The sequence below is a fragment of the Mycteria americana genome, chromosome 7, assembly GCF_035582795.1.
Source record: "Mycteria americana isolate JAX WOST 10 ecotype Jacksonville Zoo and Gardens chromosome 7, USCA_MyAme_1.0, whole genome shotgun sequence".
NCBI lineage: Eukaryota > Metazoa > Chordata > Aves > Ciconiiformes > Ciconiidae > Mycteria > Mycteria americana.
Window position 1 is genome coordinate 38663285 of NC_134371.1, and position 21642 is coordinate 38684926.

Genomic DNA, 21642 nt, shown 5'->3' on the forward strand with positions numbered 1-21642 from the left:
ATCACTTGAACACCCCACCATCACCACCACTTTGCACCCCGAAGTATTTCCTTTTACTGGTGAGCCATACCTGCTTCATCCCAAGCATTGTAATGTTTAATGTGGGCAATAGGCTAATACTATTCAGCTGAATATTTATGAGCACAACACAAAATAATTAGCCATAATATCTGAAGCTAATAAAATTATGCGTATCTGGTGTTAATTACACTTAATGAATGGTGTCTCTAAGCAGGTAGTTGTGCTCATTTCAGCATTGACTGTTCATTTTCATTTCTTTAATCTCCAGACCATTTTGTCTGAATCAAAAAATTAGCATTCAGTGGGATGAATGAGAACATTTATATTTGTAAGAGCTATTTTCTGACTCATGAAATCATGGCAAGTGAATGGCAGAGCCTTGCATTCCAGGTTGCTTTTTGTTGTTTTTGTGGTCCACATCTGTGGGACTGTTGGGATGTTGTACTTTATGCTGCTTGTGTAGAGGAGGCTGACAGCTGGTGCTTGCAAGAATATTATCTGTGATTACCTTGATCATGAGGAATTATTGCATGGGAATTATCTAAGGAGGGGGTAATGGTGTCCTAGAGACGGCTCGTCTCCTGTATTTTTTTGCAGGCAGGTAGGGGTTTGAAGAGATGCAGCTTTCTTAGAAGCAGCCAAAGAGTGAAACTGGGGATTAGGAGAAAGGGCTCCCAGTGAAGTAAAGGTTTGGGGTTTTGGCGTGAGCAGCTTTTCCTTTGATAACAGGCCAGACAGGGTCGAAAGGAAGTGGCTGGAGGAGGAAAAACAGTCTTTGCTTTCCAGAGGAGGAGCTATATCTGGAGCAGTTGGATTTGGAGTCTTTGGCAAAGCTTCACATTTTGACTGTGGAGTCTCCGGAAAAAGAAACTTCAGCTGTGAGACCCAATGGGGCAGGATCCCCGGGAGGGCAGCAGGAGACGCTCATGGTCTAAGGGGGTGTCTGCGGCGTGTCAGCACCTTACCCCGCAGCCCAGGAGGGCAGCTAGTCCTTGCTGTTTCCCTTGAGGGGCAAGTGAGCCCAGGCTTAGGAAGTAGGAAAGAAACTGCGTTAGACTTTGAGAAAAGTTATGCATTCTTCTAAAGATAGACCTAAAACACAGCTGTTGGAGCATGCAGAAAGGGGAACTGTACCCAGTGGTTCAGCTATCCTGGAAGACACAGTCCCTCCTAAGCTTATTTGACACTGGAAATGGGAACCTTAACTCTCGTAGGCGTGTACATTTAAAGCCTGTAGCGAGAGGGTAAGTTCTGCCGTGGTAAAAACTTTCTTCAGGCAAAGCTCCCTGGTTTGCATTTCCACAAATGCTGCCTGTAATGGAACTTGGCACGAGATGAAGATTGCCTGCATGCTTACACAACGAGTGCTTCCTAGGCACGTTGACCCTTTTTGCCTTAAAATAACAAACCCAAAGGAAAGTATTTGGTTTTTAGGTCTTTGGTTTTTTTCCAAATAATGAATGGTGTAGATTTGTAATGCTAACAGTATGTGATTTAGGACTCAAAGCAGTGGCATTTTAGAAGTAAACAAACATGTACCAGATTATCTCAGTGTCCTTATTTATAGCATTGCTCTACTGTAGAGTTACTGGATCGCTTGCTTTAACTAATTAACTTGTATTATCATTTAGCCTTATGCTTTCGCTGTGGTGATGCTTCCTCTGTGGTAGTTACTCGAGAGACTCTAGCCTCTTCTGAAACAAATACTTCATGATCCTGTAAAACATCACTTGTTTAAAGGAAGCTGTTGATGTAAACAACAGGCTAATGCATGAAACTCTTGACATGTTAGCATTGAAACCAACTGTCCCCTGCGTGGTTTTGTTCTTACTATGAGGAAAGCTGAAGCTAGACATCTGGTCTTCTGTGGGCGAGAGAGCTTTTTACAAGTTACGGGACCGCTTGTTCAAGTGAAGTTAAAAAATATTTTGAACAGAGAAGGTGAAAAAAATTTACTGAAATAGCTAGTTTCTCGAAGCAGCTTATGTTTTAGAGTGCAGGCGGTCTCTGTCTTTATTCTTTATGGGGAATATGCTGGTCATTTTAATGTGTGCATTTGGTATAGGAGCATCCTTTTCAAAAACCACTTGTCTGAAAACTGTTGCAGAGAGGAGCCAGATTATTGACAGTGGTGTGTGAGAACAGGTAGTGAGCAAACACACTTTTCCAGCTCAGAGGCATGTATTTCTGTCAGCTATCACCACACATCACTATTGATGCTGTCTATAGGTTTGAGACCTAGGGGATCAGAGTTATGTGTTGGTTTAATAGTTTCTTGTCTTTGTATGAGGTTTGAATTCTAGTTCTGGATATTTGTTTATTTTGCAAAGCTCTCTGATTCTCCTCATCCTCAGTCTTCCCTCATTACAGACAAATCTCTCTTTCTAAAAAGTGAAATGCAAAGAAGTACACTGCCAAGTCCAATGGCAAGTTGTAAGCAGACCTGCTTTTATTCATTTTATGTCTGACTTCAGCTGGTTTTGCATGTTTTATAGGAACAGAAGCATTTTCCTGCATCCCATACTCGAAATATTCCCAACTAAAACCTTAAAATATTCAGAGATTATTGCATACTTCTGTGATGATACGATTGTACTTCTAGCTGCATCTCACTTGTCCTCAGCTAAGATGCTGTATATTTTCTTCTACTTATACCTATGGGTTTACAGTGCATTTTCATAGAAAAAATAAAAGCCCTTTTAATGTAGTCACTTTTAAGAGCAATTTTCCTCTAACAGTCATTAAGTGACACAGATGCTTTGGCAAGCGTTTTTGATAAATTTCTACAGAAAAATCTGCCAAACTTTAAATTCTTGCAGTGTGTCTCCATCTACCTTGTAACTCCTATTAGTTCTGGCTGTACTTGTACATGAGAAGAGGCTTTGTTAGTGACTACTCTCCAGGTAGTGCCTCTGAATGAGCTGCATGTGAAAGGAAGAAGGTAAATACACAGATCTGAATAGCTCCCAGTTGCCTACAGTCATCTCCACTCAAGCAATGCTCTTTTTACATTACTGATCAAGTATATTGGCTGCATCCTGTATAAATAGACTTAGTAACCAGTTCCTCTGCAAGCTTTATTAAGCGATGAAGATTTACATGCTTAATATACTAAGATGCTGGCGTTTTCAGGCTGGGGTTGCTGAGTGCATGGTGCTTAGCAAGGGCAGGCTCTGGCTGTAGTGTGGTTGGTGGTTAGGTTTCCTGCCAGCCCTCCTGTAGCTTGGTAAAATTAGTATGATTCAAGCCACCGATGTCTTGAAACGACAGTCCTTTCCTTTATTGAGGTAGTATGAAATGATACTGAGACTTACTCTTCTAGAAAATAGGATGAAGTTTTGAAAAGGAATAGGAGAGGAACAGATAATCATTTCGAGTCTGCTGTGACGGAGCTGAATCATTTATCTCGGCATTGGTTTTCATGGTTCGTGACAGTGACTTCCACCACCACTTGCATGTGTCACTGTCACGTGAAGATTTGACTCTTATTTACTATGTCTCAATGTTAGAGATGACCTGTGTCAGTAAAAGCCTTTTAATCCAGAAGACTTGTAGAAAGCATAAGGCACCTAGGGAAGCGTTGAATACTCTGCCAGAGCGGATTAGGGTGGGAGGTGAGGCCCTTGTGACTTTGTGGAGTTAGGCATTAAAAGGTTTACATATCTCTTAATACGTAGTCTCAAGGAAATGGCTGAGCTAGGCACCCTGGTACTTAGAAAAGCAGTGTGTATAATTAATGAGGCAAGAGCAAACCGACATGTGTCGGTAAAAGATGGTGCAAATTTTCCTCTATCTTGGTCATGCAGAGACAAATCTTGTACATGTCCAAAATCAGGCTGGTGCCCTCCTATGTGCTTGTTAGGTGCTGGTGAGCACAAGTCAGGGTTGGGCAGCTGGGGGGAAGCTGAGACAGGCAGCCCTGTACTGCCGATAACCAGGCATCTCTGCTCGGGCACTGCCCCATGCTGCTTCTAGGCTGGGCCAGCTCTTAGGTCTACCCATATCCAATACAGCACTGCTAATGACTTTTTTCCCCCTCCTCATACAGATCGGTGACTCCTGCAGCCACTATTTTAGCTGTGCTAACAAGGTAGTTTTTAGCTGGCTTATCCGCAGCAGCAGGGAACTCAGTGCTGGTTTCCACAAAACCTGCCTGAGTAGCTCGTTATAATGACAGGTCATTAGCTCTTGCTTAGATATACTCTAATAGCTGCAAAAGGGGACAACTTCTTTCCAGGAAATAAATGTATTTTCTTCTTCATTGTGGAGTTTCTTCTGAGCTTTCTGTGAATGCTCCATGTCTAATAAACAGAAGTGAAGGCCCCTAAGTATAATTGTAAAATGCCATTGGGTTTGTCTGGGGGCAATTACATGTGTAGTTGCAGGAGTGTTGAGTTACTTTAACAAAAGACATGAGTGGCTCAAATGTACTGAGAAATTTGTGTTTGCGCAGGAATCAAAACAATTTATTGTGTGCATATGTAGCATCTTGAATTTGGTGGATGCTAGCTCTTCAACAGCCTAGCTGCACTGTGCAGCATATGTGCCCAGACTTCTGACACCTTCCTACTGTTACTGTGGAAACTCTAATTTCTAAGTCCAGACTTCTGTGTCCCTGAAACGATTTTTTTTTTTTTCTTTTCTGCTGAGGCAAAAGGGCACAAAGTCTGCAGATAAGAAAGAAATACTCCTGTGCAGTATGAACCCAGCTGGTGCACTGACTGGTGCACTGGTGCACTGGTGCACTGATTTATGTGGTTGTGCTTGATGGGGAATCACATGTTCAAACGGGTGTAGATGCATTTATTTTAATGGTGAAACTCCAGGTAGGCATGCTATATACGAACTTAGACATATGAACCTATCCTGAGAAATGGAAACTGTAGAATGCAAGGGGAAGAAAAGTATCCTTCCCGAGTCATATGTTTCTGAATCGTCAAGTACGTGGAGGGGGAAAAAAGCCTCATCAGACTCCCTCCCTGCCCCCAACAGGCCCAGGCTGAATTGAAAACACATACAGCAATCTCTGCTCTGAATAACTTCTGCTTGGCTATATAATTTCAAAGAGAAATGCTTTCAGGGTGATGATAGGTTTTGTCTACATCTGTAATGTCTCATTTGTCTTTGGATACCCAACAGTCTTTGCTTTGTTTACTCAGAGATGAGCAAATATGAAGCTGAATGTACTTTTCAATGATCAATGTAAATCAATGTGAAGAATGGAGATGGTTATAAAATATATACACGTACATATATTTAGCAAGGTTTTCTAGATTGATTGCTCCTAAACTTAGAGCTTGACTCCTCTTATGTGCAGAGAATTCACAAAGAGACAGTCATAGCCCAGGGACAGTGAAGTGTGGTCACTGATGGATAAAATAAAATTCAAGCCTGTTTGCATTTTAATGGATTTTAATCACATGAGAGTTTGGGAAAGAAAAAATAGATTCCTCCCCCTTTCTTTTCATCACTGCATCTGACTGCTTCAGGGCTAGCAAAACTGGTCCCAGGTACCAAGATACCATTGTCAGTTCTCATCCTGTTGTTAAAAGAGACTTTTACAAAGGCAAGGGATGTGCATGATCATCATTAGTCACTGAGAGCAAAACAAATAGTACTGGTCTGTAGATGTGGCAAGGAAAGCAGAGCTTAAAGTTTTTGGCAAACTAAGTAGTAAGGAGGAAATGAACAAGATGCCATGCATGGTTTTTATCGCCAGAGATTTACAAAAATAAGTTTGACATCCGTCAGGAGTTGGGAGGTAGGATACCATTCTGCTCTAATGGTGTGGAAGCAGCACAAACTAACAAACTAAAACTCTTGAATAAAAGGGAGTTGTTCCTTAAGCTTTCACTCTTTGGTGCTGCCTCTCATCTGTTTATCGCTTCTGCTGTCTGTGACAAGATCTTCATATGTATTTTAAATGTTCTTGCTTTGTAGTGCTAGCGTGGACCAGCTCTGCGTGATGCACCACTCCCTCTTGCTGTCTCTGCTGCTGCAGCCTCGTTCATGCTTATCGGCTGCTGCTTGTGTCATCTGAAACTCGATTCCCTGTGTGATAATATTGGGTGGAATTTATCCCTCAACCCCCAGAAATAATTTTTGTTCAAGAACACCACTGCAAAGACAGCTAAGCAGGGTATTTTGTGATAATACTGTCATCTAAAAAAAAGGGGGGGGGAGGGTGGAGCAGAGGATGTTTAAAATGCCAAGGTATTTTATAACGGGCAGAAAATAGAGAAGCTCAAGTTTTTGCCCTGTATTTTCTTTTGTTATATCACTAAGTGGATGTTTGTGTCTGTTTATACTCTGATTTCGTGTGTGTTTTGAAATCTCATTGTACTCAGTGGTGGAAAATTGGCTGCTTAAGTAAAGGCATGTTAAGGACAGCTATCTACAGTAGCTGGAAGGAAATGCTTCTCAAATGTATTGTCCAAGTTGGTTCTAGTTAATAGTCTCTTGGGTATGTGAACTTTCCTTACCTTCTCCACCCATCTTCTGGCAGCAAACGGAATTCTTAGTATTTCCATTTAAAAATAAATTAATAAAAATTGGTGCTGCCACTGTAAATTGTTTCCCAATAGGAGTGAAATGAATTTCAGTAATAACTCATAAAATCACTTGTGGGGGTTGATTATTCCCACTGGGGGGGGAACCCCACAAAACAGTAACATTCAAACTGGATGAAAATTATTGTATTCATATAAAGATTCTAGTCTTCCTTTCCTCCTGGTCTGGTTGGATTTACTGTTACAAAATGCAGTTGCGCAGCGGGACTGCTAATTAGATGTTATCAGGCCTGTTTCTGCAAGGTTGTGACCTATAAATTTCTGTTTAGCATTGCTGTAGGAAAGACATTTTCTCTCCACAGGTTATTTATCCTTACAGGGTTAATTTGTTCTTCTAGGATTTTGGAGATGAGCACCTGTGGCTTTACCCTTCTTATAGAACGGGGTTTGGATTCGCTGTGGGGGCTTCATGATGTTAGTTTGCAAAACATATGGCAGGGAAAATATTTGGGAACAAGTGCATGTTTGCACTTAGGGGTTTTGTGGCATTAACACTAAGCATCAGATAAATCAGATAAAAAGCAGCGTAGTGAATAATGAAAGGTCTGGTCCTCACAAGCTTTATATTTTGCATATTTTGGGGAACGTAGCAGGAGGAAGGAGGAAAAACTAAGTTGGCGTGGGCTCTAGGGTGGAGGGTGTTTGGGGTGAGGATGTGGGGTTGCCTTTATTCTTCATAGCCTAGCCTACTGGAGAGAGAAGGAAATGTGTTAAGTAGAGGGAAAACCCAGCTGAATAATACCTGAAATACTGCACCCCAGCTACAGATCCTTTTAATTAGCTAGCCCATCATCAAAGTATACATTAATCATGCTTATTTAGATTTGCCAAAAGCATAGTGAACCTGCTCCACTTGTTTTGGTGGTATCTCGGGAGCCTTGATCTCAGCATGGCTAAGGTGTCCAAACCGAGCTGGCCTACAAGAATGAATTTCCCCTGACACAGTGTTAGCTCAGCACTTGCAACTTCTCTGCCCTGGCACTGTTATTTCTTCCCATGTTGCCTCTTTCTTTCACAGTTAGTTTCCCTCAACATCATATAGAGTAGGCAAGAAGAAAGAAATCATCCGCTATATTCTGCAATTTCGGAACAAAATTGAGCTTTGATTTGCAAATATTGACATCATGTGGCAATAAGGAGACCAAAGCGCTCTGAGTCAGAAAGCTCCTGAGCCTTCATCTGAGCCAGGAGCTCAGTGTCCTGCCTTGACCGAATTGGTGGTGACCTCCTTATGCTTAACCGAAGTGGATTTTTTTTCCCAAAGCCAGCTTTCCCTCCCTAAAAACAGGTACAATATCTGGGTTAAATTACAAAGGGAAACTAACCTCATAGAACCTTTAACTAAAGGTTAAAGAGTAGAGCTGATAAAAGAGGTATTACAGGTTCTTACCTCGCTGTACTGGATTAAATGTGGGATTCAGATTATTTGCAGTAAGACATCTCTTTGCATAAATCTAAATATGGCTCAGAATCCCCATTGCATTCATGTAAGATCTGGTCTCCTTCCTCTAAAGTTTTGTGTCTGAACCGTCTTTAAAGGATGAAAAACGTCCAGTCCTTTGTATATTAGCATTGAATTACTGAAATGCAATGTTAGGGAGAAAAATGGAATGAGGAACGTTCTGGTGCTTTTGTATGGGCTTTTGTTTTTAAGTAGGTCAAATCAACTAACTGGTGTGTAATAGCTGGTTCCAGGTTTGTCTGAAAACATTTTGAAGATGCCAGAAGGAAGGAGAGTGGGTCTTTTTAAATAGCATGGGGAGTACTGGAGGGCTTCTTTTACATTGTATTTGAATCCCTTGAGGTGGTCCCTTACTAAGTCATTTAAGTGGTTAAAATAAGAAAGCTAAGTTTAGCCTATATGCCTGAATGACCTGGATAATATGCAAAAAACCTGCACATCTTTGTAGTAGATTTTAGTGTCCTGTGAACTCTGCCTTCAACAAGGGAAATAAACTTGTCTGTCTGAGACATCAGCAGTGGTCAGAACTCCTATATTCTCTTTTCCCAAAAGTCTGTTGAGGAAAAAAAAAAACCAAACCAAAAGAAGCCCCTAATCACTCATGTATACCCAGGCTTCAAGAAGTGTTCAGGTTGAAAATAGCTAAAAGAGTACAGCAGCAGCAGCAGGCTGTGCAGTGATGGCAGGGTGACTGAGCATTTAAAACTCCTGGGTATGGGAGAACATCACTTCGAGAGCTTTGTATTTATTTTATTCTTTATTTTTCCTTTATTCTTCTCTCTCATCATGAAAACCACCACACACGGGTAGGGTTGTTTTTCAAACCACAGAGGCTGTGTTTCTGTAGAGGTAGGTTTAAGGGGAGGGGAATTCAGCAATCCTGCCATTGCTCTGAGAAATTAAGATTATGGGCTGAGATTGTTCAGATTAGTGACAATGAATATATTGGTTTTCTTGAAGGAAAGCCAAAGATGAAAGCTTCTAAAAGAAATAGCCTGCATGGTGTAATTCAAACTGCATGTGAAAGCCTGAAAGATGGTGTGTTTGTTTTTCAGTTTTCATCTTGAACTTCTTGTGGTCACTATCTCATCACCTTGTCTGTTCTTGTGGCTAGTCCTTGTCTCCACAGAATTGCTTCTCTACCTTTGCTCTTCCCATACCTCTCTCCCTTTACCTGGCAGAAGGCAAAAGGGTCTTGCTCTCTTGAAACTGGTCTGTGACAGATGAATGTCAGCTGGTTGATGCCTTGTTGGCAAGGGGGTGGGGGTACAGCTGTCTGTGGGGGCAGAACCTTTGGTAATGGTGCTTTTGCCAAGATCTGTGCACTGCTTGTGGTACATGTATGTTTAGCTTTGACCACAAGTACACTAGTGCATTTTTTTGTGCACCCAAAAAATGTGCAAGAACCGAGCAGCGTTTGCTTTTAAATTGTTTTTGTTTGGTTGTTTTGGTTTTTTTTTTCCACAGCTGCCTTGGGCCAAGGTCCTTTTTAAGTTCAGGATGCTTTTCCTCTAGTCTTCTTCCTGCACTGCTGCAAAGAATAAAGAATTAAAGCCCAGCCTGGATGCTCGGTGCTGAAGAGGCTATAAGATGGAGATTAGGGATCGATGAGAGCAAGCATTACAGAGAAAAGAACAGGGGGAAGCGTATAGAGCTGGGTAAGAAAAGGCTCATGCATAAATTAGGAGGAAAAACTGCGGATTTTTTTCACCCACGGATAATTAACTTTTCTGCTATTCTCCATTTTCCGCTTCCTAAACCTCTCACGAAAGCCTCTCCTTGCTTTGGGGAGAAGTGTCACTTGAGAATCTTCTCAGAACTTGGCAGCTATGTAGTAGGGGCATGTAATCTTTTATAATCCTCTCTACAGGTTTGTAATAACCATCTCTGTTTTCAGATTCCAAAACGTTTTGTAGGCCAAGTGGGAATTTAACTGTGAGAGAAAAATGTGTTTAATATTCAGGAGCAAAGATGAGTGGTCCTGGGCAGGGAATGAGAACTGAATGAGAAGGAAGGAAAACCTGCTTAGTATTGTAGGAAGGGTCACAGCAATGGCTTTAAGCAACTGCTGGTTCTTTGAAATCCTAGGTATCCTGGGAACCAAATTGGTTTTTACACAGATAGCAGCTTCTGTTCTGGTGATGTCATGAGACTTACAAGGCTGCACAATGAGCTGCTTGTTTGCAGGCGGGCATGGGAGGCTGGGCTGAGCATGAAGTGCACCTGCATGTTTTGTAAGGTCCCCACCTTGACTGGGTTGTGTTTTCTGGTTCCACTTGTTGAGCTAAGAATTGCGCAGATAATTGCATGATTTGAGGTTGCTGGCACTGATCCATTCAAGAAGGTGCTGATGTCTCCCGATAGACGCATCTTTCACGCTGTCTCTCATGAACCTGGCTGGGTACAGACCATGAGAACAGGGATGGTGAGAGAGGCGCAGCCGAGGGAAGCGAAGATCGGTTACCCTTTGTAAGTTTAGCAATCGGCTATGCAGCACGTAAGAAGCTTAGAGGAGCTCAGCAGTGTTCAAGCTAATTGGCAGCTTTAAACTGCTATTAAGAGCTCCCACACCTTTTTCTCAAAGAAGCTGCACGGTGACAGCGAGCTGGTGCAACTTTCTGCTTTCTAATCAGAATTACCCTGCCAGGTCAATTTTAGCTTTATGCCTAATTTTTGCTTCTGCTGCTAGCTCCTTAGCTCTCGTTTTTTAGGACTTTGCAAGAAAGCTCGAGACTGTTGGCACACTCAGCATCTGCTCGCTAAACTACTCGTAAGATTTTAAGACTTGCGGTTTCTTTTTTGGAACGACTCCATGATTTTCCCTTTTGAAAAGAAAATCGCGGTGAAGCTGCTCGCATGGTTGTGGCCTAACTGAATTTGTGCTCTTGAGCTTCTGCAGAGCGCTTGGGTACTGGGGAACACTGAGCCCTTTTAGCAAATATTGGGGTCTGAGGGTGGTAAATAAGTTAGCGTAGGTCTTGCAAAAGGTTTGGTTTTTGAATTGCATGTGTTATGGGGAAACGAGAGGGGAAATCTTGGCTGATCTCTACTCTAGTCTCAGCCTTGGTGTGAAAACTACTAAGCTTTTGATAGGCAAAGTGGTGACGTTGCAAGTATAGGGCAGATGTACTGACTCGGGACCAAGTTAAATTGGCAGAGCTGTCTGGGAGCTCAGCTGGGGGAGTGAGCCTGCTGCACCTTGCTCACTGCTGGCTGTCTCTTGTACAAACAAGTCAAATCTCTCCTAGGGAAGGAATGAGGGGGTGGGAATGATGTCAGCACCAGAGAGGAGAGGCAGCAAGAGCTCATCCTTCTGGGAGATGCCAGGTTTGTTGAACAGTAGCATTCTGTATTTTGTCTCCTTCTGGTTGCAAAGGAGACAGCCCTTGGCTGGCTGTTAGGTATTCACTCATCTGATGGCTTAGCCCTTCCCACATGAGAAAATCGTTCCTTACACTTTTTAGGCAGTTAACCTTTAGGAAATTCAAGAATCCGACTGGTCGCTCTGGGCCTAGTGGACAAAACATTGATACCCTCTGTTCTGACTTTAAAGGTTAGTCTTGCTTTCTCTGTGGTGAGGCGAGACAGCTGCATGTGAAAAATTCAGAGCAGAAAGGTGACTCTTCCCCCCTCCCCCATCTCAGATCTCATCAAAGCCTTCCAGCAACTGGTGGAAAAAAGTTGTCCCCTTATCTGTTTGCAGAAGACATGCACAATCTTCATTCAGAGGAGGGAAAAAAACCCTCAAAACCTTATCCATAAGCAGTGAGCAGCAGATACCTTCAGACTTCTCATCTCTAAATTTTAAGAGATTCCTTCACCCAGAGTTGGCATACCGATGGTAGGGAAATCGAAGCACACACAGTAAGAATAAAAATTACCATGGTGATATTTCTATGAGAGTACAGGGCATGAAAACTGTACTTGACTGAACAGTTTTTACATGAATCTGTCTGTGGCTGATGAGGTTCTCCACTGGGGTACTGGAAAACCAGTTTTTAGACTGTGCCTGATCACTGCCGCTCAATAAAAGAGTAGTGGAAAGTTAATAGGTTAGATTGGCAAGATTGGCCTATACTAGAAAAAATTAAAGATCTTGTGAAGAATTTGTGTTGCAGTGCCAAATGCGTTGGAATCTGAGAAAGTCATGACGCTGGTCATGGCCTCTGCCAGCTTCTGAAGTACCATTTTCACGTACTTAAACCTTTTATGGCTTTATTCTGTGCAGAATGGATTTTCCAGGTAGCTTTTTGACTGTAACCAGTTGATGTGAGAGCTTTTGAGATCGCTGAAATCTGGTGGTTTGACTAAGCTTTCTTTACCTCCTACCCACACTATTAAGTTTCCCTCCAAGAATTTGGTTATCATTGCATGCAGTTGCCGGAGGAGAGCAACTGGATTCAGCTGAATTGAGGGGTAGTCGTTGCATGTGTCATGACGTTTGTTGAGTGTGGATATTAAATCTAACAGAAATAATTCAGACTAGATACTTACCTCTGTAATAACATCCTACATAAATAGCGTGCTCTCATCCCAAAGGATCTGCTCATGCTTTTTACACTTAAAATAACACCTACTTCACCAGAGAGATCTGTTGCTGACCATGAAAATGTAGGTACCTCTTAACTGAAATGGAGCTGTGCCACACTGATTTAGAAGGGTGAGTGAGCAGTACTGTGTCTCACAGTAGCTACAAGAAGCTTCCCGGAAAAACCTGCAGTCATTGCCCTTGTGATCTGAAATTAAATGGCAGGATTAATGGTTTTATTTCTGTAATGTGTACTGGTCAGATCTCTGAAGTGTGTTGTGATTCAGAGAAGAATTAATCAACCATAAGAGCATCATGTTTTCTCTGTAGCATGTGAGTCTCAGAGTTAGCACACATAGTATGTGCTGAATCTTCCTTATAATATTATACGATAAGTCATGAGCGTTGTATGTTCTGTGTCAAGACATTGTGGTGATTGTCCATACAAACTTGGACGATGAGTGTCCCCTCCTTCTCCCCAGTGAGCTTGTGCATCGTGATGGGTTTTCTTTGAACAGTTGTTTCTGATAGTGCCTTTCTGCAGTCCTGGTTGGATCAGAAGCCATTGCATATGGCTGGGAGTTGGTTTGAGAAATAAGAAATGTAAACAAAAGCTATATATATCAGTATGAGAGAAAGTGGAAGTCATCTTGATTGTGCTTTTCCTAGCAGACCCTTAGTAACTGACCTGTGTCATCATTTGCTCTGTATAAATGTTGAGAGATTGTCCCTCTCTTAGCTGAGCCAGGGTTGCTCTGACGCCTGTGCCTGCGCTCAGGACAGCGGTGCTTGGATTCTCTTCTGTTTTAAATGCAGATCCTGCAGATCTTCATCTGAACATCACACAGCTGTCTGAAATAGTTACATATACACACAGCACTGTATGTTGCACAAGTGTGCTATTGCTGTTTATTTTCACTCGCATTAGTGACTTCTTTTGCAGAAGTCCTGCCTTATTACAAGATGCATGCTCAGGGGAATGAAACGTGTTGAGACACGGTGTATTTCCCTTTCTGCCATATCTTTCCCTTGAATCATGAGCTTCATCAGCTTTTAGAGATGGTATATGTTTATTGAAGGACTTTTAATCGCCGTTTGTCTTTGAAACTTCATGTCAATAGTAAGGCTTGAAGTTTCAGCTTCTGTTCAACGGCTCAATAAAGGTTCAAACTGATGATTAATCAAACCGGACTGCATACTCATGCACAGCTGGGTAGGTCGGGGTACTGACAAGCTCTCAGATGACAGCGCTTACCTAAAGTTCTCTGAGTCCTGTCTCTATGGTAAGTACATAAAACACCGTGGAAACATAGACATTGGGCAAGTAGACCTGTTGTCAAAAGGTGTTAGGGCTCCTACTAATCTCTCTTCAGGGGGAAGAAAAAATCCTCCCTGCATACAAACTTGGCCACTACATTAGTTACTCAGCTGCTTGGCAGCTCCTTATTGGAAATACTGGGAACGGAATACGGACCCTAATAAAGTCGACGAAAATTTGGCAAGTACTTCAGTAAGCCCTTGATTTCACCATAGGAAGAGTGTGGTTCAGAAAAGGAGCTTTGACACATGCCAGGGGTGCTCTTGTCATCACTGGATGGAGGTTTATTTTTGTGTTTTTTATTGATGGTAGGTAGAGAGTGCTTTTTGGCAAAGAGACTGAAAGCATGAATTTACCTTTAATGGCAGTTTTCTTGGCCCGATTTCTGCTAATTCTGTCCTTTTCAGTAGCTCTGAAGAGGAGAGAAGATGCTGCTTTTCTGGTTGTAGAAGAGCTGTTGGGGACTAAATGACACTGCAATGCCCGTCATCTCTTGGAAATAATTTTCTGATTCTGCCCATTGCTTGCTTTTTGGAAAGTATTCTCCACTTGCGAATGCATTTGGAATTTAAAAAAAAGAATTGTTGCATACTTGCAATGGAAGATTCAGAAATGTTCCCATCTGATATCACTAGTACTACTCCCTAAATACTACTAAACTGCCGTCAGTTTTCATAAAATGTCTTACCTTTTCTGTGGGGATCAACTTGGCACTGGCTGCTTCTTTCCTTGTTCCCTTGCCCTGCACCAGTCAACACTTTTTTTTTCTGTTGTTATGTGGTTATGGCATAACTGTTCCTTCCCCCCCCCCCCCCCCCTTTTTTCTTAAATAAGCTCTGTAGTTAAAGAATAATAAGGTACAAGTTGTCATTCAGCTGAGAGAAAGGGATCTTTGTGGATATTTATAACACGCCTAATGGCATTTCAGAGCCCCGAGGAAAAACAACGCAGCTTCAAATCTTCAGCTATGTTGGATGTGGCAGGCGGGCAGCAATGCTCTTCTCGGTTCAGCAGGGGGAGGATGTACAGAGAAGGGGATTTTTTCCAAGCTGTTACTTAACTGATATTAGCATTTGAAGGCACATAAGGCATGACCTTTAATCCTGTGTGTAGACTAACTGATCTGCTTGCTTGAATGCCTCATTGTAATGATGCAGAATAGAAAGGATTGCATCAGACCAGAGAAAGAAATCTCCTGTCACCAGAACTTGCAGATTTAGGTGTGTGGCTGCATGAGCCCATCCAGCATGTAACATCTGCAAACCCAGAGCTTTCAGATGCACCTCCCTGATCTCTCCTCCAACTCCTGTCCGAAATTGCATTCATCAGTGAGTTACCCTCCAAAGCACAAGCCTTCCTGTATGAGCAGATAGATAGTAGCCCCAAGGGAGAAAGGACAGCCCTGACTTTTGGTCTTTCCCAAAAGTGTAAGTGGTCCTAGTTACGCATGGACTTTTTGCCATTCACTTCCATAGCGATTCAAACAGTGGTGGTAAATTAGTTTTATGGGGTATTAGTGGAAGAGATTGGTGGGTTTTATTACATTCATGTGAAAAGTTGGAGCCAAGAATGTAAAATGAAAACTGAAGATGAAGAGTACCGGAAAGCAGAACAGGGTTTGTGAAGCGAACGAGTGTATATGTGATATTGTGTAAAGTCCCAAAGAGTCTTCGGTCTAAACTGGTAACATACTTCAGAGTAAGTTTTGAAGTTACAGCTGTTGCGGGAGGCTCCAAAGAGGTCAACCACGCAGGAAGGCTAGCTGAGAAATAATTTAAATAGGGCAGAGAAGTTGCTAGGTACAAACATGCCAAAGCTATGCTGCGATTTTTGTTGCAGCAGGTTTTCTTGCAATGTGTATTCAGCTTCCGTCTGGTTCGCGAGATGGGCTTGCAGCGTCAGCCTTGGGGAGAGGACTGAAGTTATGGCATCTGATACATTGGAAAACCAGCTTGCAACCGCTCCTCTTTGTTGAAGAGAGCACTTGGTCAGCCCGCAGGGGTGGTGGGGCTGTGTCCTGACACGCGTTCAAAAGGATACCTGTACAAACACAAAATATTAATGCTGTGGTGTTCTCTAGTGGTGATTGACAGCTCCAGACACTGAGATGGCATGTTACTCTGCCAGCAGCCTGTGGAAAGCTGTTCTGACATAGCCAACCCGCTTGGCAGCAGAGCCGTGGCTGGCCCGCAGTGCCTGATGACTCAGTTAAGTCCTGGAGTTGTTATTGCAGTGGAAGAAGTCGTTCTGTTCTTTAATTCCTTTGTGCAGCCCATAGATCAGTTGGATGGTATCCTGCCAAGGCCTGTAGTTAGTAGAAATTATAATGCAAAAATCTTTTGGGGCTGGGCGAGTCGTGACTGTAGATTCTGCGTTGGAGCTAATAGTCCAGAATAGTTTTCTTTTGCCACGAGGAAGTCTACTGGCACTCCAAAACATAGTTTACTTGGTTATCACTCGGCATAGCAGCTGGAGGCCCTCTCTTGCTGGTAGCCCACCCATGTGAGCAGGACGGGGCACACCTTCATCCTTTTTTCCCCTTGGTGATATATCACGTGCTTTCATTATGCAAGAGACAAGATACCCAGAGCTCTGGTCTTCACACTTCTGTTGCACACTCATGGAAGGGGCCTGTGGCTTCATCCTCCTCGCTAGTCTTCCCTCTGACAGCCCGTTGCTCACAGATTTGTCTTGCTTAGGCACGGATAGGGTTCATGTGCTGCTGTTTGGGAAACCAAGGTCTAAGCAGGAGCAACAGTGGTTTTATTTTGCATCTGGTTAGGTTTTTGGTTGGGCGCTCTGATAGATGTGAGTTGAAGTTGTGCTAAAAATCTACCTGGAGGGTAATGTCTGTAAGATGGGCAAATACGTAACTTGTGAGAGAGTCCGTTGTGCTCCAGGAGTTTGCACAAATGCACTTTTGCTTCACAGATTGTGGTGGTTTCCCTTAATTATGCGTATCCCTAGGTAGAGTTTTGGGCAATGTTGAGGTACACAGTGTTGCTTGCCACTATTGGAAACTGAGCTTTGTTAGGAGAGGTAACAGCGTGGAGCCTGATTCTGAATCTCAGCTCCTTCCCTGAATTATTTCATCTGAAATTAAGGGAGCAAAAGTGCATTTCTTCATTATTCAGAGCAGTAGGAGCCATGCAGTCCTCTTCTTTTTCTTGCTTAAAGGTATCAGATTGCCTGTTACAAGCATTCTTCTGAATGATCACAAAAGTCCTAACGCAACATGAGGTTGAACTAGGTACTGAAAGCAGTCTTTCAGGTTAATTCTCCGGCTTTAAGAAGTTGACACATTCCTTTCAATGCGGAGGCAAAGTCGCTATTATATGCAGGAAAAGAGCATGAAGATGTTGCAGCTTTGGTAATAATTAGGTGAGATTTGGCATACACAGGGTCTGCAAGGAGTGAAGTCAGTCGGAGGGGTTTATTAACTCAACTTAATGCTTGTGTTTGGACTTACACTCTTCCTTGCAGTTGGGAAAGTGCTGTGTGTTTGAGGATTCGCTGGCCTCTAGTGGCGAAGCTGGGTAGAAGCTACAAGAAGCATCTGTGCTTAGCTCTGTGCAAGCGCTGGGTTAGTATGTGTACTAAAAGGCAGCTAACGTTACAAAACACTTTGGTTTTGAGCAGTCATTTTGCCTAATGGGCTCCTGAAATAGTTGAAGGAGGTCCTGGACTGCTACACAGCAAGCCCCTGACAATGTCGTGATTTTTGCAGTGTCTGTTTTAAGACCCCTTGGAGGTAGTTCGGGGCCTTCAGGAATCTACAGCATATACATTGAGAATGGCTGATTTTTAGGTCAGTGCAAGTAAAGTTGTATAAAACTATAGTGCAAGATAAAACTGAAACTTAATGTTACAAAGCAACCAGAACTTAATCTCAAAACTTTAGAAAGAGATGACTTGAAACTGTTTTCTAAATTTGTATAAATGGTGCTACCCATGGCTCTGTTGCATACATTCCTTTATCTATTATTCATATAGCATTTATGTTTCCTGTAAAGAGTTTTTTATAAGTTGACTGCACACTTGAATTCCTAGGGCGGCCGCCTTTGCACCCAGTCTCCTGGCAGCACTGACAGCACACCTTGCTGCTCAACAGCTTTCTTTGCTTTTGGGCTTGGCTGCTTGGCAGTGAAGTCTGTCTGCCTGCTGTGCTTGTTCATGTGCTTTCCTTTCCCAGTCTTGGAGAAAACTTCTTAGTAGTGAGATGCACAATGTGATATGTAGCTCAAGCCTTGAGAGACTTAAGGGAAATTGATTTAAAAATCCATTTTAAAAGATCAGCACTGGGAGCCAAACAAGTTGGATGTTGTTTTGTTTTGGGGTTTTTTGTTGGTTTTGTTTGTTTGTTTGAGTTTTTGTCACTATAGTGGCTGTGGCTAAATGAAAATGCTGGAAGACTCCTATTTGTCACAATTTAATCAAACAGCTTCCCTACCAAAAGATGCTAGTAAGCCCTTCTCAATTAAATGCCCATTCCTTTGAATTTCTCCCTCTCTTCTTCAAGCCTGCCTTCCGTGATCCCCATCTTCCTTCCTATGTCTCTCTATCCTTAGTCTCAAATAATCTAGTTTATTAATATTTAGAGTATATTCAGGGCCCTAGCCATTTAACCACGTCTTTGAGAGGGGAGGGGAGTGGAGGGAAGATGAAGTTTGCGTGAGAGCTCTTGGTCTTCTCTTTTGATTACATTTCAGTCTTTGTCAAAGACATTTATATTCATCTCGGGTATTGCCATTTTTGTAAGTCATGCTATAGATAAATAAGTATTCATAGTGTAACTTACGTAGCTTTCCACATGGGTGCCTCCCAGGATTAGCGTTTTGTCTTTTAATATGCTGAAACAGGCACTGCTAAATACAGATTGCAGTTTTGGTTCGCATCTAACTGCAGAACCACAAAAGCAAAGAAGGTGGTCAATGACACATGCTAATGATTCTGGCGTCGCGGTTTTCTGTTCGCAGATGTGAAAGGACCACCTACACACAGACTGTCCTGCGGCCAGTCCCCCTACACTGAAACAACAACATGGGAGAGGAAATACTGCATCCTGACGGACAGCCAGCTAGTGCTGCTCAACAGGGAGAAAGAGGTGAGAGAAACTCACGTTGGCTACTCAGGATTTACCTTTTGGCCTTTATTGGCAAGACAGGAAGGCAGCTTTTTTTCATCTCCCCTTTATTTTGTTCACAAGTTTAGTGAAAGGGTGTAAAAGGGGAGCTAACCTGTTCTGCGTATGGATGGCATGGCGTGCACGGTTATAATCCAGCTGGCCCAGATGCCAGTTGCATGGAAGAGGTGACAGCAAACTGTGTGCATCCAAAACTCCTTTCCTGGAGTTTTACAGCATGTGTTTAAGTCTACCACTACATCTTCCTATGTTATTGCTGCCTTTAACGGTAGTTAAAGCCACCACAGCTATGTAAACCTAGCTCCCCACGTCAGTGCAGACATAAAGGTAGGGAAAAGTGCGGTAATGGTAGGGAAAAAAGGGTTTGTTTGTGTCTGTGTTGGAGTGCTGGGCAGAGAAGGTGTGTGCAACCTTCACACTGTACAGTCATCCTTGCTGTAGTCACAAGGTAAATTGATTGAGGCAAAGGTTTGCCCTCTGTCTTGCTAAATGCAGCAAGGAAGATTGGGTGCCCCTTGGCATGGATACTCAAAGCTATTGCAACCATCTCTGCTTTAATTATAAAATTACTCCGTGTGTGGTGTGTGCATGTGTATATATAGCATGTAGTACATATAGCATGTAGTACTTGGCATTCTGTGCCTTGCAATGAAGGTAATGTCAGTATGGTTAAAGAATGTTTTAGTTGATTGAAACACTGAACAAACAAATGCTGGTAAGTCCCTTCTAGACTACGCCATGATAGGTTTTTTCTTGTGGTATTTGATGTCTACAGACTCTCATGAATACATGAGCTTTAGAAGCATTTGATAATGTTCCTGGGTTTGATTAATTATTCTGATATAGATTTACTCTGTCTAAAAGTAAATATTTCAGGAGGAGCTATAAAATAGGAACATTTTCAAATTACTGAGATAGATTTTATTACATATAAATGGCCATGAATTTGAGTCTAATACCATGGTTTCCTTCATTTGGAGATGACCTGAATTTTTTGGGTGGTTTTTCTGGATTCTTTTGAAGCTTCTGTGTATGGCTGTGTACAGGCTGAGCGTGAGACCTGTTTCTGATGTATCACTAAATATTATTCATCTTCAGCTATGTTCAGGTTTATTTACAAGGGCTGAAATATTTCCTTGTGTAGGGAGAGTAAGAGGAAATGGTTTAGAGAAGGACTTGAGTTTATTAGAAGGGTACAACATCAATGCTAATGCGTAGGAGAGGTGATCAAACGTAGGGAAAATGGAAGGCCCATATAATGATGTTTGTTTACTATGTAATTCTTTTTCTAGTGTGACAGGACTGTCACCTAAGGAATTAAAGTATATGCTGAAGAAACTTAAGGACATGTGAGAATTATTCCTAAAACTGTACTGTACCAACACAGCTGGGCGAAAAGGATGTATCTCATTAAAGAAATATAATTGAAAACAACACCAGGTCATATCATAAATAATTATCTGAAGGTGGTTATCATGCACTTAGGAGTTCTTAATTTCTCCTACCACATACAGTTAAAGGCATTTTGCTGGGAGTAAGATGAGTCTTTTGCTTAGATCCTAAGGAGTAAATATGGGAAGTCTGATGTATCACTGGTGTATTAAGTCATCATATACTATGTTTAAATACACTCTGTTTTTTTGTGAGGAGCTGGAGAAATTCAATATCAGGCTATACAGAGCCTGGGTTTTAAGTAAAGCAGTTACCCCCAAAAATCAAGCAATAGAGTAAATATTTGCAGCATGCTCTTAAAGGAGCCTGCCCACACTATGACAATGAAAAATAACTTGTTTTGGGAAATGCTGCATGCAGGTGGGCCAAGCAGACATGCCTTTGGTGCAGGTGTGACTCCACATGCTGATAATGCAATTTGTTTCAGAAGCTAGTAGCTGGAGTCAGATTTGCCATTCTGATTTTAAAGTAATTTGGGACTACTGTAAGTGAAAGGGAAAAGGGAACTCCTTGCAGAGTCATGAGTACCCTGTAGGAAAATAAAAGGTTGTTTTAATCTAGCTTCTGCATCTGTACACATGGCAGTGTACATACGAGCCCTTAAAGAAACACAAAACATATAGGAGTAGAACTGCTAGTTAAGAGAGAGGCACAGAGCCGATACTCTGGATTTGCACCTTCTTCTAATTTTTCTGAAATAGAAGTATCCCTTGTAGCTTTCATGAGAAAGAGAAGGGGAGGCAACTTGGTTAAATTTGACTTGGCAAGTCATTCAGAGTTGAAAGAGGCTCTGTGAAATGTGATCTACAAGTAAGAGTGAAGAAAGGCCTAAGGCAGCAATGGGGAGAGATGCTTGGGAAGAGCATAATGATTGAAAAGTGTGTAGGAGGGAAATAAAAAAAAAAAAGCCCATGGGTGGGACCACAGGTACAGGGAGCCTAAGCAAAAGACCAGGTGAATGAGGAAGAGGGAGGTTACTTAAAGAAGAAAATTGAAGATTATATTTAGAGTAAAATTATTGGAACGGTGATGCTGGAGAAGGTTTTTTGTTAACCCAAAATGAGGTGAGATAGGCAACGGGAAGCTGAAGATGGAGAGGTTCCTACTGTGAACATGGAAATTGCTGATAGAGTGGGTAGGTCAGAATTT

The 21642-nt window shown here is 42.2% G+C and overlaps 1 protein-coding gene across 7 annotated transcripts in view; it reads left to right on the forward strand.

Annotated features, from left to right (window-relative positions):
- The window catches only part of RASAL2 (RAS protein activator like 2), a 189362-nt gene that overhangs the window by 65289 nt on the left and 102431 nt on the right, over positions 1–21642 (forward strand). For all 7 annotated transcript variants that reach the window (XM_075507904.1, XM_075507905.1, XM_075507906.1 and 4 more), the window contains exon 2: positions 18875–19002. In XM_075507904.1, the coding sequence (XP_075364019.1) occupies positions 18875–19002 (128 nt within the window). The remainder of the gene's footprint in view (positions 1–18874; positions 19003–21642) is intronic.